The sequence below is a fragment of the Sparus aurata genome, chromosome 15 (genome assembly GCF_900880675.1).
Source record: "Sparus aurata chromosome 15, fSpaAur1.1, whole genome shotgun sequence".
Lineage (NCBI taxonomy): Eukaryota > Metazoa > Chordata > Actinopteri > Spariformes > Sparidae > Sparus > Sparus aurata.
The window spans coordinates 18,470,989-18,492,845 of record NC_044201.1 but is presented as its reverse complement, the minus strand read 5'-3'; the positions used below and the strand labels follow the sequence as shown (position 1 = coordinate 18,492,845).

Here is a 21,857-nt window from a genome sequence, read left to right as displayed (position 1 = left end):
GTTACACCAGTTATCAATACTTTTCTTTCATTTCTTGTTTGAACTTAAATGTCAGTACAGAGCATGTCATCATCTGCGCCTCTCCACGTGGATTATTCCCTCTTTCCACATGGTGAGTTGACACTTAAAAAAAAACAAAATTGTCCTAGTGTATTGGTTTGATCTACCTCTGAGCTCCAGATTTCAGATATCCCGGAATATCAGTATATATGGAAAACGGTCGCTGGATAGATGTTTAATTATAGTTGCAAGATGATGTAGTTTTTATTAATGCCATGCTATTTTTGCTACTGCTACTGATACAACCCTTGTTGTAACCATAATAAGCATAATGGACAGACAGAAATAGTGATACATACACACATACATACATACATACATACATACATACATACATACATACTGTCTGAACCCATTAAGATGGATTGTCTCAAAGGTTACAGGCAGAATTATGCAGCCCAGGAAAGGAAAAAACACAGCACTCACCACTTTGTCCTCCTGCAGCCCAGTCAGCCATTCATGTGTAATGAAAAGAAAGACAGAGAGAATGTGAGCAAAGATGATATCTGAAAGCATGGCAATGATCCTACAGCCCCACCAGCAACAAACAGTGTCGTACATAGATATGTGCCAAGCAGATAGTAAGAGAGCAGGAATGAATAGGCTACCACTCTGAAGTATCATATTTAAGTTATTATGGTTGGAAAAAAAAAAAAGCAACGGTAACTTTTGTGACTGGTCTAACAACTGTATCTATAACAACCGCAACCGCAAAACCAACAGGGATGAGGTAATTAAAGGAAGGTTACACATTTTGGGAAAGATGTTTACTCTCTGACACTGACACAACTACTACCTACCCCAACACACCACCCAGGACCCCACAGCTGAACTATCCCCATGTCAGGCTGTAACTAATTAGGATGTACTTTTGAGTGTGTGTGTTTGTGTGAGGTCATTAAATGCCACACCGGTGATGTAGGCGAGGGGAAGGTGTGGGAGATGGGACGTCACTCATTTCAAGAGGAAGACTCGCCTCCTGATGCCAACACGCACACACCTACACCCCTGCTGCGTGTGTATAGGGCACCTCCGGACCCCTGGGAGACCGAGACGGAGTGGGAGACCACCCCCTTTGTCCACGGCTCAGTCTAATGCCCAATTAACCTTTACCAGCTCCTGCCTGGGTCACACACATTTGTGCACACATGCGGGCATGGATCACATCTCACACAAACAGGCACACATAAACACACAGTAATACACACAGAACCCATATATAGGACATATCAATGCACATCCTGAGCAGACTGTACACTTGCTCACACACACACACGTAAAGACACACATACATGCCGCGGCTCATCACCTCCACCTGAGTCCGAACACCTGCGGCCCCCGGTGCAGCCTGATTGGACGTACAGTAGAACAGCTGCATGTGCTACGAGTGTAAACACGCTTGCCACACCTGTAAGTGCGGATTTCGATTGCATGATGGTTATGAACTCCCCCATGGGTAAAGGTTAGCAGATGAGTCAAACATACGACTGAAATAATTATCTTAGTTGAGGGTGCACGGACTTTGTAGTTCTGGGAAATAAATTCAGACTCACAAAGGTCATATTTACAATATTAATTAGGTAATAATACAAACTCAGAAATATTTATTTGATGAATATCTTTCCATAACTGAATAAACTAGCTGTCTTCAGAGGGCAAATAACGTCCCCAGCATGATGTCTGAGGCCACAAAAGGTGGCTACTTAGAAGGGTAAGGCAAATATAAACAAAGTAAAAGAGTATGAAATTGTGTTGTCCTTTGAGGACAGTTGTTTATCCAGTAGGAGATTTTTTGGTTTTCTGATTTAAATTTCTTACCCAACACTGCATAGTGTACCTTTGAAGTAATTAAAAGTCCAGGATTTAGAGGCATTTAGCGGCGTGAACTGAAACTGAACCCCTCCCCTCGAAAAACACAGAAGGCCGTCCCTGGAGTCAGTTTGGTTTGTCCGTTCTGGGCCTTTCGATGTGTTCACTGTCATCACGTCACTGCGTGGGTGTGAGACTGCGAGACTAATGTAAGCCACTCACAGTCACACCTAAAGAGGACAGTAATAAGATTCGCTCTGATGGCCTCTACATACTGACATGATTTTACCGTTTTAATAGAGTTATCGTTTAACACATTCACAATAAGTTACTTTATGTCATGTCCATGTTGCATTGAACTGTGGGTAATTAAACCAGTGAAGTCCAGTGAAGTCTGCACCACAAAAACAGACTCTTTGGAAGTCTGCAGAAATTCCGAAATTAATAAAATTATGTCAGCTCATATCATTCTCAACTGCTTAATTTGGTTTTTAGCAAAGATTTAATCATTTAAAAAATTTGGAAATTTTACGAGGGGGGAGAAGAAGGAAGGGAAAAAAACTAAAATGTTAAAAAAATGTGAAAAAATAAGTGGAAAATTATAATAAATGTACATTTCTTATATGTTTTATGGTTTTAAACCTCGACATATTATATCCGCTTAGTGGGAAGAGTCACTTGCTGCAAATCAATATAAAATATATCTGAGTGATCAACTTGATCCTTCAGCTACAAGACAAATGTAAATAAAACTATTTTGATGGGAATGGTCTCCTCTATGATGACACTGCCAACATCGGCAGGGCACAAGGGCATACTAAAATGGGTTAATGAGTAAAAAATTGTGATTTGAAAATGTAGGATTTTGTGGTATCATTAATGTAGCCGTCACCTATCATGAGATGACATAGTATACGGCAGAAGAAAATGTTGTGGTTACACCCCTTTTCTCTCTCTTACCGTGTTGGATCGAAGGGAGACTCGCCCCCCACAGCGGGCACAGAACTTGGTCTGGCAGTACGAACACAGGTTCCCGCAGCCATCTGCGAACTTGGTCTTGTGGCAGATGCCGCAGGTTGGCGCGTCGTCCCGGTGGACCGAGCCCGCTGCCACCGTGGCCTGCCGGATCACCGTCTCCCTGTAGCTGGACAACTGCTGCTGGATTCCTCTGGAAGAAATCAAAACAGGAAACGGACATTAGTGCTTTGGCATCTTTGAACGTTGATCATGTGTGCATCCTTTTTGTGCATCTCAGTCTGGACCAACTGATCAACCGACGACAAGACTTTCTATTCCTATAGCTCATGTGGCTAAAGATAGAGATAAATAAAGAAGTAAACATAGTTCTGCTCCTGCATGCTGTAGGCCCTGTTCTTGTAAAGAAGAAGAAGAAAAAAAAAAGCATGACAACATACTGCTCTTTTGATTCACTCATTAGATTCACCAGTCCATAGTAATTCCGTAAACTGTGATTTATTGCAAATCACCGGCGTTAAAGGGGGATGAGAGACAATAAAAAACAAGAAAGGAATTTGTTTATTGGATGAATAATAAATAAATAAAAGGGCGGGAGAACAGAAACCAGAGAGCGAAGGAGACAGCCGTTGCATTAAGTCCAGTCGATATCACTGTTTGTGTGTTTTGGTGCAATCAACTTTTCTTTTTTTTTTGCTATTGTTTCAGGCCGCTCTGCCGACTCAAGAAACTCCTCGGATCGATATAAGAAAGAGAGGGGGAGAGTATTGGTTTTATCTAAGGCGTTACAGTATGTTGATTAATTGGATTTCACACCGTTGAGATTGAGGGAGAGAGAGCAGATAGAGGGGAAACGGACCAGAGAGGAGAGGAGCTGATGGGCTGAGAATCACAGGAGGGGAGAGAGGAGACCCCGAACACACACTTTCGTTTTGTGTAGTCAGGCTCGTTATCTGGACTTTTATCTCAGCGGGCAGGCCGGTTACAATCGCATCCCATACTGAACATGCTCTCTACATGTACATGTAGATGTATGTGCTTTAAAATCTGGCAGGAGAGGAGAGGAGAGGAGAGGAGACTAGAAATAGCTGTGTTGAGGAGGAAAGAAAAGAATAGAGGAGATGAATGGAAATGACAAAAGAGGAAAAGGAGCAGAGAAGGGAGGAGGAAAGGTGAGAAGAAGAGAAGAGGAATTGGGGACATTTGAGAAAAAAAGGGAGGAGTAAAGGAGTGGAAGTCAAAATGAAAAACAGATATGAAGATAATAATCGCAGGAGAGTCCATCACTTGTCGATTTGAACGTGGCACCCTGGCTCAAATGTTAAAAAAAAAAAAAAGCTTCAAATATCTGTCTACCGTAGTGGATGCCGTGCATGGAAGGGAGACAGCTGATAAAACAAAAAAGCTGAGGAAAACACTGACAAAGAACAAACTCAGCCTGGTTACTGACGCAGGTACACAGAGACAAACGTGGCCACTGAGAGGAGACAGGCTGTCCAGAAATCCTCCAGCACACAAGTGAGGGTAAACTTAGAAAGCAATAAAAAGCTCTCGCCCCACCTCAGCCATTCTGTTGTTCAGTGGATACATGCATGTCCTGACAGATAGCACTTTCAAGTATGTGTTATCTTGACATTATTATCGTAATTTAATATAAAGCCTAGCTTTGGCATTGATGTGACACTGACATTGACGCTAATAAAGAGTGTATCTGAGAGGAAAGAAGGAGGAAGAGTGGAGGGAAGGCTGGATAAAAGAAGAAGAGGATTAGAGATGAGTGAAAGGGGAGAGTAGAAAAAGAAATTTAAGAAAAAGGAAGAGAAGAGGAGAAAGTGAACAATGACAGAGGAGGAGGAAAGGAGATGAGAAGAGAGGAGAGGAGGGAGTCAAACTTCTCCTTCAACAAGCATGACCTTTTCCCAAAATCTAAAACACCTCGAATAAACATTGATGACCAAATTAAAGAAACGATCCATATGAGTTACAGTTTAGGCGCAATATATCATTCCTAATATTTGGCAATCGCCCCATCGTAAAGCACAAAGTATAAAATCATAAATAGCAAATTGAACTAAAAGCTTAAAAAGACCTCTGACCTCCACAAATCTGCTGCTCTGAGCATTTAACCTAACGCCCCTCATATCATTTGCTGTGGCTGCTACAGTACTCACAGACTGGGGGTCAGCGATGATGCAGTCTCCTCCCCCATCGGCTCAGCCTGTTAAAAACTACAAATCCCAGCAGTGGGGGGGCCAGAGGAAAAATGAAGTCCAACAGCCACTTGATGGAGAAATTAACATTGTTCCTTCATGTGCAACAAGAAGAAACTAAATACACCCTGACAAAAAATCCTGCAAAGACTCTGAGGACCCAGCGGGTGAAACACAACCTGCCCTAGGAAATGTTAACACCTGCCCACACACACACATACACACACACACACACACACCTCATCTCACCCCATCTCTTCTCTTGTAATCTCTCCACAAAAAACAACTTACACTCATTTGCACACAAATTAACGCACACTCATTAACACAAACCCACCGCTGATGATGTTAGTGCGCGCGCGCACACACACACACACATACACATACACACACACACACACTTTCTGGGAGCAATAGCCAAAGGTCACAGTGAGGTCACCTGCTGTTGCAGCACCGCAGGATTCACTTCCTGCTCCACATCTCTCACCGTGTCTGTCCCAACCCCTGGATCTGTTCAGCCTAATAGAGTTAGACCGACATACAGTATGGGCAGTGTCATTAGTTATGTGTTAATTATAGAACTGATCAATACGGCATTGGTTGTTCATGGAAAGCCTTGATTACTTTGGTCAGATTTCACATGAATATGAGGGGCTTTGTTTTTCTGTATAATTATTGGTGTGTTATTTGTTACTTCAGAGGCACTATTGTTGATGATAGGTGGCTTTAATCCAAAATAGCTTCTATTGGTATTAGACTTAATAAATCCATATTGGCTGGATGTAACTACACTCAATATTAAATGCATGGAAGGGCTCAGTGCATTCCCTCATCCTCACTCTATTTTCCCTCTGTCATTCTTTAATTGGGTTCATTGAGTTTTTAGTTCGTATTTCCAAAAACTCTTTACTTTGACCTTCCATTTTTCAATGTCTATCGCCTCTTTCTGTGTTTTTATACTGTACTTTTTTTTATTTCTGTATGCTCAGTCTATTTGTAAATCCTAAAAGTACAGTTGTTTACTAAGATAAGACGTAAATGTTCAGTGGAAGCGAGAGACTAAAAAGACCGTATGAAGAGACAAATTGAGATGTCACTGAAACATATTACATTAAATAAACACCTATTATTATTGCTATGGAACTGTAATGGCCTCCGTATGGCCCCTACTATTAATCAACACTGTGTCAGGGGATGCCTCAAGGACACAAGAGAGACGGTACACACCTCGATGTCCCCACAAATTGCCAAACCGAAGCAAGCCCGAACTGAACGATCCCAGAAAAATCCCAAATAAAAGCTTGCGGAAAACAGCTGATCTGCACAAACACATAAAGACAAGCGAGCGAAAGTCTCTTTTTTTAAGCTTCCGTCAATCATAATTCCTGCAGATGTCTGACATTAAAAGCCTCATCGGAAAAGAGGGGGATTGAGGCCTCTGAGCCTCTGGAAGAGCTTTAAATGTGAAACATCATAACCTGGTCACTTCAACGCCCACAACACATAACACAGTCCGATACAGCAAATTTGCCACAAATTCTACTTTTCTGATGATGAAATGATGTCAGATAATAGAGAAAAATATAATTATTTCAGAATTTCAAATCTAACTATCCATCTCTCATCATAGTTTTAAATTAGCATACTGTCGTGTGTATTTAACAGTTAGCATGGCGCTAACCATCACGCAGCAAAGCACTCACTGAAGTTTTTTAACACATGCTAAACAGGTAGCATGTAGCCAGCTATTCCTCAACATGAAGTTTACTATCAAAATAATGTAGGCTTATCGTAAAAAGGCGCCTGCTATCACTTAAAGTTTACAAGATAAACGCACATGCTAATTGTTGGAAAAAACTAGCATAGACCAGTATATGTTGTGTTTTGGTGCTGGTCTATGCTGGTTTTCCCAGCAGGGAAATCTTTAGTGTAGCCTCCCATCAATCATCAGAGAGTATAGACCCTGGCATTGTTTATTGTCACACATGCTAATCAGGTAGCATAATCCTTCCCATGAATTCTCCATTCTAATTAGCATATGGTGGACGGTTAGCATGCCGCTAAAGTTTATGATACAAACTTTGGCTCACGTGCTAAACTGGTAGCATGTAGCCGACTGTCACTACAATGATTCCCTCAACACATGCCAGGTACTACAACACGACGTGCTAAACTGAGTACCACAGCCGACAAGCTATAGTGGATATATTTTTTATTTGGTGTCCATGTTCCCCTTAGTCAAAACAAACCAGGAAAAGGCGACGGTCAATCTTACAGAAATGTGGCGTGCTGCCCTGCATGTGTTTGCATCTTGCGATTAATGTGGTAAAGTAGGACATACTGTAAAAGCCAACACTGAGAAACAGGAGGATGAAATATATCAAGTACGACTCCACAAGCCAGTCGACCGCAACAAGCCATCAAATTCTCTCTCGCAGGTGGGGGAAAAAAAATCTTTATTACATCAAATAAGAGTGTTGGGAAATGTTCGGAGGGGGGGTGGCAGATCATTACGAGGAGAAGAAGACAGGGAGGAGGACGGAGCAAAGGAAGGGGAAAGAGAGGCAGGGAGAGATCAGAGAGAAACGTACAGTGAGACGGGAAAACAGAGGGCAAACCTCATTAAGAAAAATGCATCCATATCCATAAAAATCCATATTCAAATGTAGTAAGACACAAGGTTAAAGCAAAGTGAGAATAAGAGCTCCACTTTTCTATGCAAACACAGAAACTACAAACACACTCCCTCCACTTTCTCATCAAAACAGCCGATGCCTTTACTCTTGAACAACGTGAAAACAAACCCCTTTGTGTCCATGTGTGTCTATGTGGGTGCATACATACATATTTTAAACAAATGGTCCATGATTCGCAGCGGGAAGCCGCATTAACATAAAGTGTCTCATAATTAAGCTGTGCAGCGCTAACAAGCTCTGCACTCTGACTCCACACACACAGAGAGAAACCCAAGCATTGTCCATGAGAGTGTGAATTAAATTGGATTACATAAACTAGACACACACTGCAAAAAAGAGGATTTTCTCATTTAGCCTGGTAGGTTAAAAAAAAAAAATTCTTAGTGAGAAAAGTGAGAAAAAATGGCTTGAGATCATTTCATTACTTCCTAAGTAAATCATTATATTGAATAAAGTGGTCATTATTGTAATAAAAAATACAATGATCCCCTCTTTTAATAACTTTCTAGAGAATAAAAAACGTTCCCCCAGACTCACAAGATTGAATCATTCGTCAAATTAGAGGTTTGTTGCTGTGCGGAGGTAAACAAGAAAGACTCTTGCATTGTCATTGTGTTCTGTTTCTGAAAGAAAGTAAATAAATCCAGCCCCTTCTCATCAGAAAACCCACAATAAATGTCAACTATGAAAGCAGCTTAGGACCCGTATCTATATTTGGTAGTAATTATTACGGCTTTAAATGAAGATGCGAAGAAGCATAAAGAGTAACAAAGTCCGGGTCAAATTAAACTACACTGTGTGTGTTCGTTATACAACAGAACACATCAGCCAGCGCAACAGTGAGGCTCACTGATGGTGTTTTAATGGTCCGTGGACAACAATTGTGAGGAAAAAGATATGTCTGGCTTTGGCGTCACAGGCAATACTAAAGAGGATTTGAGGGCAGGAAGAGATATGGAAACAGAAACAGATGTAAAAAGGCAAAAATAAAAAAAAAGGGAGGAGTGGAGAGAGAGAGAGGTGGAGAAAAGGGTTGGATCATCTGGACTAACTTTATAGCACTGTGACAGATGCTACAATGCACCGTAACTCAGAGCTGGACAGCACACAGACCTTTACCTGGCAAGGACAAACAGAGAGACACACACACACACACACACACACACACACACACTCAACAAACCATCTTCTTTTTTCCTTGTTTAACATTTAATTATTTTTATGTTTTGAACATTTCAAGTGCGCTGTGCAGAAGTATGGTCTACATGCTGAGTGACAGGAATTTAAATCCGACATTTCAATGTGACTATAAAACAACAGGATGAAATAGAAGTCCTCTCTGCTATAGAACATAAATCATTCTTTTTTTATTTTACTGATGATTAAAGTTTGATGGAGGTTTGGAGAAGGTGGTTATGTAGGTGAGTGACCTTTCTACCTGGTCACCCGAACATGCTGTGTGTGTGTGTGTGTGTGTGTGTGTGTGTGTGTGTGTGTGTGTGTGTGTGTGTGTGTGTGTGTGTGTGTGTGTGTGTGTGTGGTGTGTGTGAGAGAGAGAGAGAGAGAGAGAGAGAGAGAGAGAGAGAGAGAGATTGTGTGTGTGTACCTACATTGCATTGTAGGAGCTAAATTTAGACCTTGAATCAATCTGACATACACACACATTCAGTAAGGTATACACACACACACACACACACACACTGGTCCTCCAAAGATAACGTTAGCGTTAACCTCCAGTTCTGTAATTGATAATAAATCTAAAGAAAAGAGAAAAAAACAACAATCAAAGTAATGTCTGTGAAGTCGAAGCCTGACACATCTTATTCCCCTGCTCCGTAAAGCTTCATTAAACAGTTGAACTATTAAAAAAACACAGTGAGGCACCAGCTGACGAGGACCAACGAACACGTGCACTGTCGTTTATTTTAAGTTAATCATACATCCTGCCGCCATAAATACTAGTCAGGACCAGATTAATCTAGCATTGGGTTGGAGGGTAAAAATGAGCTGAGGTCCCTTAATTGCCCATCAGGTCAGATGGCTCACGTTACTAAATGCACCTTGTTTGTCGTGAGTCAGTTAGTTTTTTAATGTTTTGCTAAACCACAAATTGATTTTAAGTATTTGCACCAGTGCAACATCCACTAAAAAAGATAAAGGTGTTTAAAAAAAATGAAATTAAGCTTTTATCATTTCAGTTCATTTAAGTTTACTACCACAGAAACTAATGATGATCTTTGACCCACAGTGAAAGTGGGGCCTTTGGATGTGGGGACTGCAATTAACCAATACTTTAATTACTGATTTATCTCCTGATTGTTCTCACAATTGACTGATTAGTCTTTTAGTCTATCAAATGCTAAAAATACCTCAAAATGCACAAACCAACAGAAAAATGTGACGTTCACTAGTCGCAACTGTTGTAGGCTTGTTGTAAAGACAAAAATAACCAGAATACATTGAAACGACAAAGAGTTCTAGTAAGCCTTGGTTTGACATGTCCCTCTGAAAGACCTAGATTTGAAAATCCACACTATCTTATCTTGTGCAACCTTGTGAGCCTGGTCTATAATCAGGACTATAGTTTGTCACAAAGGAGGTAACCCTGTTACCTGTCACAAAAACAAACAACTCCATTCAGTTTTGAGTACATCAGCCATAACTATGCAGTAAATCGTGCTCAGCTCGTAGCTTGTGGTTCTGGCAACCACACCCTACCCTCTCATATTATTTGATATGAAAATGCTTCTTTGGCGTTCTCTATTGCAGAGGCCTTTTTTTCTAAATTGCTCCATGTTTACCAGTGTTTTAAGTTACAGCTGGACAGACAGAAGCAGAGCAGTGGAAATGTGAATTCTGTTTTTTGGGGCTCCTTTCCAGACAGAGAGATGAGCACCGTCGCAGAGGACTATGGGAGGAACGAGAGCTGGGAGGAGAGAACGAGTGGGAAACGGAGAGAAAGAGTGACGATAAGGAGTGAGTGGTTGGGAAAGCAGTCGGCGAAGTGTATCCAGAGAAAGAGAAGGGAGGGGGAGGTGAGAACAGTAGAGGAGGAGGAAGAAGAAGAAAACTACAGGAGAGAGTTGCTTTGGTGAGCTACAGTAGAGTGAGAAGCATCACATATACTCATACTGTCAGTTCTGGCATGTCATCACTGTTCTTCTCTGTTGGGATTTCCTGAAACTGAGCTTGTTGTTCATTAGTATATTTTATAACCAGAACGTTCAGTCCGAATGCTTTGAAAAAGACTGTATTGCTGGGAATGAATTAGAGCCATCACTGATAGCAGACAAGATTAATAGTTCCTCTCTCTTGGTTGAAAATGTTAAAAAACTGGAAAGGCATACGAGAGAGTGTGACATAAGAAAATGATGGGAGGATGGAAGGAGGGATGAAGGGGTGGGGGAGGTGAGAGTACAGTCGAACAGCTCAGCATGGCGAGTTCTCCAACGGAAGTGAGGGAGGGGAAGGGACGGAGGAGGAACAACAGAGCTTGGCACGGATAGAGACAACCAGAGAGCGAGAGATTCTCCATGTCCCCGCTGCCATATGGTGAGCAGCCAGGCCCCAGCACAGCACATACATACACTAATGGAGAGGTAAGCATGGGGTAGGGTTCTTTATATTGTAGAGACGTAAGGTATCATTTCAATTTCAAGAATTACAAAAAAGACACTCATCACCCAAGATATCAAATAGACTACAGGTGAAGTGAATAACATCGACCATCTTGGTAAAATACAATGTTCCACTGGAAAACCTCGGGTGCTGACACAAATCACCCATCCAAACCCTGTGGCAGAGCAACACCCCCTCATTACAGCGACACTACCAGATGACAGTGGCCCTGAAACACCGTGAGAACTATCCAATCGAGTATCCGTGGGACATGCTGACAAGTCTGATCAATGGAGGCCTCATCTCGCAACCCACAGGACGCAAAGGATCCTTTGCCACAAAGATAGCTTGAAAAATGTGAAGTTGTAGCTAAAGCTAAAATTGTAGTAGTCCAGATCTGGCACTTGGCGGTCCGCAAACAGGAGTGGACCGCCCAAGTGCCATCATTCCACGCGGTATGTGGGCCGGATGAACGTGTCTGGTACAACTTTGCTATCTGAGCAAGGTCTTGGTGCCAGACACCACAGGACAGCCGACAGGTCCTGTGTCCAAGCCTCGACAGGTCAGAGCCAAGTCCTATCCACGGTGCGGCCTCCATGGGTCGGACTTCGGCAGCACTATCTCTAATAGATTGGTTCAGCTTCGCTGTCACAGGAACAGATACTGGAAATCTTTTTTTTAGCCCAAAGCAGCAACATCTATCTATACAAAATGTGCTGTAATCTCTATTCTGTTTCATTTTGGCTGAATAAAAAGCATTTTTCTCACTTATTGTGCCTTTGAATATGGCCTTTTTGTATGTGTTTGATGCAACACTTTGTACAGTATATGACCAGTTTCATAATCCCCGGATTCTTATCAGCCTATAAAGGTGATAAACTCTTTTCTTTTCCTGCAAATAATAAGGTGTTAAAGCGAGTGTAGGTGGATCTTCCATTTCATGCAAACAAATTTATTTTCTGTGTGCGCACAGACACACACATGCACACACACACATACACCCAGTTACTGCAAACCGGAAACTCATTTCTAATTCTGGCATGCGTTTTACCTTCCATTCAATTTCACAAATAGCATGAGAGGGAGGAAACTTTTTAATACTCGTCTATTATAGGACACAGAATGAGCTCCAATCAATCTTGCAGATGACTCCTCTACAGTAAGAGTGTGTGTGTGTGTGTGTCTGAGTGTGTGGGGACTAGACTAAAGATGGGTGAGAGAGAGCTGTGTGGCGGTGTGGAGGATGCTGAAGGGAGAGGTTTGAGAAAGAGTTGGACGGAGTGAAACTTTGACTTTTGAAGGTCTTCACTGAAACATCTCACAACAGAGTAACCAGGGACCAAAGTTACTTCAAAAATAAGTGTTGGAGAGTGAATGAGAACGAGACGGAGAGAGTTGGAGTGCCTAATTTGTAAATGGCCGCGAGGTGATTTTCTCTGACACTGACTCATTGTTATTTGATTCATGTCTGCCTGCTTTTTGAATATCGATCCAGGAACTGGAGAAGTGACTCATGCTCAGCCATAGAGGCCTGAGTCACTACAGTCAAAGCTGGCTCCCAATCCCAACCTGATGCCACCCTGCTTTATGAAAGCCTGGGAGTGGAGAAGGCAGTGCCAACGTTTGGCTTAGCAGCAGTAATGACGCTCAAGGACTGAAGGACTCAGCTATTTTATGTGCCTTATTTTTGGACACATCTACTGTATGCCAAGCAGAGGGTCGGAAACTTTGCGGAGTTGTTTAACTGAAACTTTAGGTATTGGTTGAGGATTCAGTGGTTCAAAACCAGTTTGGGAAGCAGTTCGGGAAACTAAATGGGAGCTTTGCTCACAGAAATAACTGGGAGGTCGGTAGCAAGAGGTGACAGCGAGTGGACACACGATTATGATTTTTGTTTGAACTTGAAACTGAACATTGTTAAGAATTGAGTATTGGTTATCTGAGGGTGTGCTACATTTTGTAGTAAAAATGCTGCAGAGAGGAGCATTCCTTATCGCGAAGCAAATTAATATCGGTAGCATCTCAAGAGCCAAATTCTTGTCAACTTTCACAGAGGAGCAATAGAAAGCACCCTGACAGAGGACATCACAAACTGACATGGCTTATGCATAACTCAGGACAGAAAGGCTCTTTTGTACCAGTCTACCGAGCACCAGCAACATCGCTGAAGTGAGATGTCACAGAGCTCAAAGGATACTCAAAGACAACACCCGCCCCAGCCACAGTCTGTTTGCGCTGTTGCCATCTGGCACAAGATGCAGAAGTATCCGCTGCCGTACCACCAGACTACTGAGCAGCTTCTTTCCTCAGGCTGTAACACTCCTCAATTCACCATCAGCGCTCGGCTGTAAAAAATAGTTTCAATTTTGGAATCTTATCTGGTGAAAAAAGAAGAAATACCAAATTGTTTTAATTTGCTTATGCATAATTCAAGTAGAGGCATCAGTATTTAATTAAGATGTTTCATAACCAGTCCCTTGCAGTAAGGTAAAAAAAAATAATAATACAATGAACATTTGAATCTAGTTTTTTTATTTTTAGTAATATAGTTTCACATAGATTTTCAACTTACTGATTGTAGGTTGGTAGAACTGGTGCTGAATTTGCCAGAAATAATGACAGGCAGAGAGGGTGTCTGGTGTCAAAGAATAAAAGACATGAAACATGTTCTGATTTTCATGATTATTTTTAACCACTGTGACTCAACAGATGAGGCCCCCAGACGGATGGAGCATACTGTCTATACAGTCAGCAGCAGCTGTAATTGTGTAAGCTATTGTTTAAGACCTTAGCATTATTGTTCAAGATTGTGTTAGAGACTGTGTTGTATTCACCCCTTCATCTTCATCATTTAAAGGGATCTATTGAATGTCTTTTTTTTTACTTCACACAGCGTTGTAACAAGGGAGATGCGAATCACACTTCAAGTGGCAAGATAAGAAAATAATTTTTCATCATGTTTAAAGCAAATCATTAGAACCTACGCAGTAATCACATTGATTTGAATTCAACCAGTGTAACCTGATTCTAAATGAAGAGTTGCATCGCATTACTTGCGCAAGTTTTTTAGCAAACATATACCTTTTACAATGTTTCCAACAACAGAGTCAAATTGATGTCATGACTATCGTTCAGTTTGGCTCACTAGCTTCTATTTTTAGCAAGAAAACAGCAATAGCCTATGAGAAAAATATTCAATTGTGATGAGTCCACTGCTAACTCGTTATACACAGTTGTTGCATGCTGTTGCTGGCAAACTTGTTAATGTCCGTACAGTTGGTGCCATGAGCTGTTTGAGGCCGACGCAGTCTGCTAAAATACTTGAGTGGTCAAATTTTGGCGAGGCAAGTATTAGCTTTGCCCTCAGTCTGACCACGTTATTTGATTTGGTGCTTAAAAAAAATTAAATCACACTTCACAATCGCTTCAGTGTCCATAGTTCATTTCAGAACTTCTCCAAGCAGAGCATAGTGCTTTATTTATGTTTGCCCTCCATGATATGACGCTCACCATCACCATTTCATAGTTTACCACAAGCTGAGTGCTTATATAATCCCCTTATAATTGATCCCAATGCACTTCAGTAAATGTTAATGAGCACACCATGTGTGTTACGGTATGCATGTTGTCTTATAAATCCTTATAAGCACTGCTTTGAGTAAAATATAATAATATCAATAATGATGCCTATAATGTAACGTAGCTGCAGCTTAATACAATTAAAGGCTCTCCAGGACTTTTTTCAGGAACTGTGGACACTCCTCGTGTCACTCGGGATGTATAAAAGGCAGAGTGGAGCAGGGAGGTGGCTTGAAACACATACTCTGTTACCAGTTGTTGTCAATGAGCCAACAACAACAGACCCCTCGCTGGTCATTTTATCGATTACTGGCTCCACACTCCCAACCTGGACTTTTAAAATAAAAAAGGACCAAGGAGCAACAGTCTAGGGACCATAGGAGGCTGTTCACTAGCTCTGCTGTGCTGGTCAAGCTACAAAATACGTCGCCGTTCTCGGGTGAGTAGACGTTCCAGAGCGCAGAAAGCTGCTGGACAATAGCGCACAAAAAAGAGAAGAAGACAAAAGTGTGAGAAGAAGAGTGCTGGAGAAGACGCTCACACCTTCAGAACACACACACTTGCAAATTGGACAGAAATCTAAGGGAGGCTATTTTTGGATTACGTTTAGGACGAGATAAAGCACAAAAAGTACAGACGACCGAGGGAGAGAGGATTCAAGAAAGGGAAGAAACAAAAAAAAAAGAGCCCAAACTTCCAAGAAATGAGAAGTTAAAGACAGATAGAAGAAATGATAAAATTAAGGAGAGACAGAGAGAGAGGGTGGGATGGAGGGAGGGATGGGAGAGAGACAGAGAGAGAGAGAGAGAGAGAGAGAGAGAGAAAGAGAGAGAGAGGAGGGACAGATGGAGAGAGCACCAGAGCCAACAGCAGAGCTAAGTGGGTAGTGTGCTCCCCAGACAGCGCTCCATATGGCCTGGCAAAGCCATACACAGCCAGGCAGCACAAACACACATATACACAGCATGTATATGCACAGACACACGCAGCATGTATACACACACACACAAACACACACGCGCACGCGGATACCCAAACACTCCTCGACACAAACAATCAGATTCACACACGGAGTGCATATTCGCACATTACCATGTACCCACAGATGTACAGAGCTCAGTCTGAGGGGGATGCACTCTTTTAAAGAAATGACAAAACCATCCCATTTAATATATGTTTAATGTTCCTTTGTTTTAAGGTACCAATTTGCATCGTTTAAATGCTGACATTTACTGTGAAGTCAAACTGTAATTTCCTTTTCCTACGAGCGTAGTTGAAGAGGAGCATTTGTTTGTTTTTTTCCCCCTGTGCAGCTTTACGAGAGGCGACTTCTCAGCTGCATTTACCTACTTATCGTGACGTGCAACAATTATTTGTGCTACATAGAATGGAGACTTGTCAGGGTACGGTTCAATTTCTTTTTTTTTGACAAACATTGTACCCATATGTTTGTCCAATACTGCAGCTGTCCATAAAGTGTTCATTAGGGTGGAAAAACAAGGTCCCCTTTGACTGGTATCACTCTATGGATGGCTTTCACTCATATTACAACAAAAAAATTGTACGTATGAAACTGTATGAGCTTTGATTATCAGCCAATCCTCTTCAGGCAAAACCCAGATGACAGAGCGGAGCAGCCAGACCTTGGCCAGTGATTTTTAAGGAAACACGTTTGCTATTCAACTCTAAGTTTGCGTTTTTAATTTGATTTTCCTAATTTCAAAAGCTCTTGGTCTTTCACAATAAGAGTCCTGGATAAACCGACGTATACCAAGTAATATACTTTGCAGGTGCAGGAAGCTAAAACTCACAAAGACACTTTCACTAACAGGCCATTAAAATAGTTTACACTGTGTTATTTTAATGATTCCCTTTCTTTTCTCTGTAAAACAACTTTGGCCATCAAGTTTTATAAATAAGACCCAGGTTGAACGTGTAAAATTTCTACCTGTACAGTGTGCTTACAAACCAATAAACTCATGTAATCATAAAACGGTCACAAACTCTCTCAAACATACAGACATACAGAAATGTGTGTGTGCCTCCCCCGGCCCCCCGCTGGAGCAGAGACTCATGGGAAGTCCAGGATAACAGCCAATCCCTGAAGGAAGTGAGGAAGTGACTCCTCGCCAATCCCAGGGGTCACAGAGGTTACTACAGGGCTGCTGGGCCATTGCCATGGTCCCCTGCTATCAGGGGACACCTGGCCAATCACATTCGGCGATGTGAGGTGTAAACACCCTCACACTGCAGTACGTTCACGTTGCCTTTTACAGAGACAGGGGGTTCGGTGTGCAGACATGGGTGGCTGGAGGCAGGGAGCGGGGACCAAAACATCCATACACATGTGAAAAGTGATGGCCGAAATCTGACCAGTGACAAAAAAGACAAATATAGATCAACATACCAAGTGTTGAATGCCTAATAACCATGTGATATTGCATGGGGTGGAACAAATGCTAATTTAAAATGCATCCAGTAACACAAGGTCATTAATAATACATATTGTGACATTGTGATTTTATCACTTGAAAGCCTTGCATATGGTGATTAACTACAGCTTAAGGATTACATGTTCCCCTGCAGACTGAGAAACTTTCACAACTCCTGGGCTTATTAAAAGTTTTAAAAGCCCAAGAGATGAACTCAAAAGTACACAGTGGTCAAGTTTAAAACGAGTCTTCTTTTTTTTTTTCTCTTACGGCGCTTTCAGATTGCCGGCAGCTCAATCAACAGAAGTCCGTTCTGTCTTGACTGAGCCGATCAACCTGACAAACGTTTGGCAGGAGCTGACCATCGGCAGCCAGGTTTCCCTGCCCACTTAATTTACTACAGACGTTACAATGATTCTGCGAATAAACATTATGCCTTCAGAAATACACAATGAATAGTTAATGTCTGTCATCCAGGGTTTCCCTCAGCTTTTTTTTTAAATTGCTGAGTGAGATGACGCTATCCTTCTACGGATATTTAAAAAAAGTTGATTTTCGAGTAACAACACACCTTGTCAGTAGATGACCAGGTGATTAGCCAGATTCCAACTATGACCTGTCAAAACTTCACAAACACAGTAATTTGGTGTAACAATTTGTAGCAATGTACATGTATTAATCACTTTTTTATTAGTCATATGTGAGCAGATTGTACGTGACGTGACTTTCCCCATCTCTCTCAGTTGCCTAAACAAGCCTGTTCGATACAGCTCGACTATTGATTCGGAATTTCCGCGACAGTCCAAAGCATGTGACTTTGTGCACGTTCTCGAGTGTCTCGCTCTGCTAATAGAGAGCAACAGTAGCTAACTTTAGTTTAGAAACTAATTCCGCCAACATAAACTAACGACCAGTTTGCAGCACAACACAGAAGTGCCACAGAGGCCGTCCGAAGTGATCAATTCAAGTTTGAAACAAAGCTCCTTTGAATTTCTCCCACTGTTAGCCATCCAGCTAATTAGCATTACTAACTGAGCTAAAAATTGTTGACTTAGCCTACGATAAGCACTTAAGCTAATCACTGACAATAGGTAGGTGCAACTTTGTTTCTTTTACTCTCTAATTGTACTGTGTAGCCTACTTAAAGTCTGATAGACACAGGAATAAAGATCCAGTACAGTGAGATGATAACTCTGAAGTGCGCTGCTAAGGCCTGAATTAGCACTGCTAATTAGCGACTGCTGTGTTAGCAATGTTAGGGTACCGACACAAGCTCTGGCAAGAAACTAGTGATGGGGGAAAAAAAATCGATTCTTAGAGGCATCTTGATTCTCTACGCTGAGATGCAGACCGGTCAATAATCCAAACTTTAAAGCCAAATTCTCATCACCTGTATCAATTTCAAGACCCAGAGGTCCGCTCCTTACGGCTGAACCAATTGGACGGAGAAAGGTAACAAACGTAATAAACATTTGGAGGCAATTTAATCAATTTATTTCAATAATGGATCATTACAAGTACACTATGTTCTAAAAGTAGCAAGAAAAAAATACAGAAATGTACAGAAATCTAAAATGTTGATGCATCTTGAAGCATCAACACTCATTTTATAATTGCATCCTCGCCCTCTGAATCACAACCAAATGGAATCAAGTGCCTCAGGATTTCCACCCCTACAAAAAAAATTTTAGTAAAACTAAACCTGGGAAATGGATGTACTGTACCCAAAGTGACACAACACCACTGAAGCCTTTGTGTTTTTATTTTTTTAAACATAACAATGTTTATTAGTCCTCACATAGGCTAACAGTCATAGACAATTATTACACAATTGCCTCAAGGAGCTCCACCGTCCTCTTGTTTTAGTGTGGTCTGCATTAAAAATCACTTTATAGACATGATATTATCTCAGTTCAGTGGCCCCGGCAGGAGGTGGGAATACTGACTGTAATGCCTGGTGAATTATGTCGAGAGTAGTGACCAGAAAAGGCACAGATTGTATAATGTTATAAATGGGGGCCGTATTGTGGGATTCCTCAGAGAAGCAGATGTGCTCCAGCTGACTTACTCCGTAATCCCACTTCACTCTCTGATCCAGCGACGCACGCACGCTCCAACACACACATACATCGTCCACAGATAAACAAGCTTTATCCTTTGATCATTGTGTGGCAGGGAAAAAAAGAAAAAAAAAAAAGAGACATTACTGGCTGCAGAAGTCGCTGCGAAACAAAAATGCATGGAAACCGGCATTTCGACGTGCAAATAAGCCAGCGGGGACGGAGATGCCTCATATAACATCAAAGAGTGAAAACGACAGAGTCTGTTTCAAGTAACAGTTGCAATTCAAGTCTGTATTAACAACCGCTGATCAAATAACCAGCCACACACACACACACACACACACAGAGAGAGAGAGTGGTGAAGGAAAGATGATCACTGAGCTGAGCCATTATAAAGAATTGCTCCTGACCAACCCATCAAGCATCCAATTCACGCTAATTGGGGACGAGATGGAAGGCATTGTCTCAGGAAAAAGCTAACCTCTAAGCTCGGGAAAGGGATGAAAGTGTTCCACGAAATATCATGTTGTGGGGATATGGTTCGGGTCCGCTTGTCCCGTTTGAGGGAAGGCTCACTGCGAATCAATACAAAGTTGTTCTGAGTGATCACCTTTATCCTGTGGTGAAACACTTCTATCCTGCTGGGAACGGTCTCTTCAGTGATCACCATGTCCCATCCAGAGGGCTTGACTGAATTGTGTGATGAGTATGGAAATTATCTGAATCATACGCTACAGCCGTGGCAGTCAACGGATCTCAACCCAGCTGAACGCCTGTGGGAGATTTTGGACTGACAGCGCTATCTACCAATGTCATCAAAACACCAAAATATTGAACACCATCAGGTCGAATGGAGATCCATCCCTCCAGCACAGTTCCACAGCCTTATAGAATCAATCGCAATGTGCATTGAAGCTGCTCCGGGTGGCATGTGGTGACTCAAAGTGGCGGTCTTCCCCTTTAATTTGTATTCTGGCACCAGTGTGAAAAGATTTCGCAGTTCCATCAGACTCAGATTGCTTTGTCCCGTCACAACCGGTAACAAACCAACACGTTACCCCTCTGTGATTAGATGTGGCTTACCACATTCCTGCTCTGAACTTGTACTTGACTTCTCCACTAAAGATTGTGTACAGTCTTGTGCCTTTGACTTTGTATCAATCCTGTTTTAATTAGTGATTCAACTGGTGCCCATCCAAATGCTGAAAATGCTCTAATAGCTTGTCCCCTAACGCTGTCTGTTCAGAATATTAATGAGTTCTTACTTTCACAACCCTGCGTGACCAATATAATCCTTCCTGCCTTGCGACCTTGTTGACCTGAAAAAGCCCATTAATGTAGTTTGATGCAAAGTGGGAAAAGATTGCAGGCATGGATAACTTAACTAGTAAGCACATTTTTGTGGGTGTGCCATGAACACATTTAGCTAGCTTCAGGGTGCTCTTAGACTGAATCATTTATTGTACAGTATCTTAGCATGCTTAGCTCGCTCTTGCTTACCAGCAAAGTGAGGAAAACACAAATGAAGAGTGAAAGTCTGGTTACTCCAGCATTTAAAAACAGCTAAATGTTGGAAGCTGTTTTAATATATAAGCCTGATCGTATTTATACACCCTTTCTTCCTGAGTATTAACTGCTTCCAAAAAGACGCATGGTTGGTAGAAGTTTAAACATCCCACAAAGTCAAAATCATGTTTTAATCACATATTTCTTGCTCTGTATCTCACCTTTGCACCCCTATCAGACCGAGCAATGGCAAAACAGTAATTTTGTTCATATTCTTGTTTTAGTTAGCTTTCTTTATCTTGGGAGTGTATTCCAATTGTTGCATTCAAAAAACACTTTATTTATTTCTATGACACTGCTACTGATGTGTAATAATAGGGAAAACGCAAGAAGTTTGTCTTTCTTCTGGGGGCCGTGCCTCGGGGGCCCGTTACTACACAAACACACAACTTGATAACTTTCACTGATTTGGTTGAAACCGGATCATATATTTTGGAGAAAATATTTACCTATGATGTACCGCAGCTACTCTCTGCCTAACCTCTGGACAGACGACTTTACTTGTGGCTAAAGCTACAGCTAACGAATGCTAAGCAGCAGCCTCCCAATGAACACCCACTGACCGGTGCTGTACGCAGCCTCTGAAAACAATGGAGGCCCGCTACAGTACTGACACTATTAATGTAGTTTCCTGATGTCAGACAGATATCAGTAGATTTGTTGCAAAAGTAACTGCTAACTGCTGTTAAATGTAGCTGCCACTAGGTAGTTAACAGTTTTTACAGGAAAGCGTAACTATAATAGCACCCCACAAATCGTTTCACGGCAACTTTAAGAGACAGAAGTCGATGCTACAAATAGCTATGTCTCTCAAATAAGCAGTATTGTCTGATTCGCGACCAATCAAGC

General features: G+C 41.7%; 1 protein-coding gene across 10 annotated transcripts in view; it reads right to left on the bottom strand.

Moving 5' to 3' along the window:
• Positions 1 to 21,857, bottom strand: part of rims1a (regulating synaptic membrane exocytosis 1a) — an 88,794-nt gene that overhangs the window by 61,186 nt on the left and 5,751 nt on the right. For all 10 annotated transcript variants that reach the window (XM_030442824.1, XM_030442825.1, XM_030442828.1 and 7 more), the window contains exons 3-4: positions 2,830 to 3,037; positions 487 to 498 (exon numbers count right to left, since the gene is read on the bottom strand). In XM_030442824.1, the coding sequence (XP_030298684.1) occupies positions 487 to 498; positions 2,830 to 3,037 (220 nt within the window). The remainder of the gene's footprint in view (positions 1 to 486; positions 499 to 2,829; positions 3,038 to 21,857) is intronic.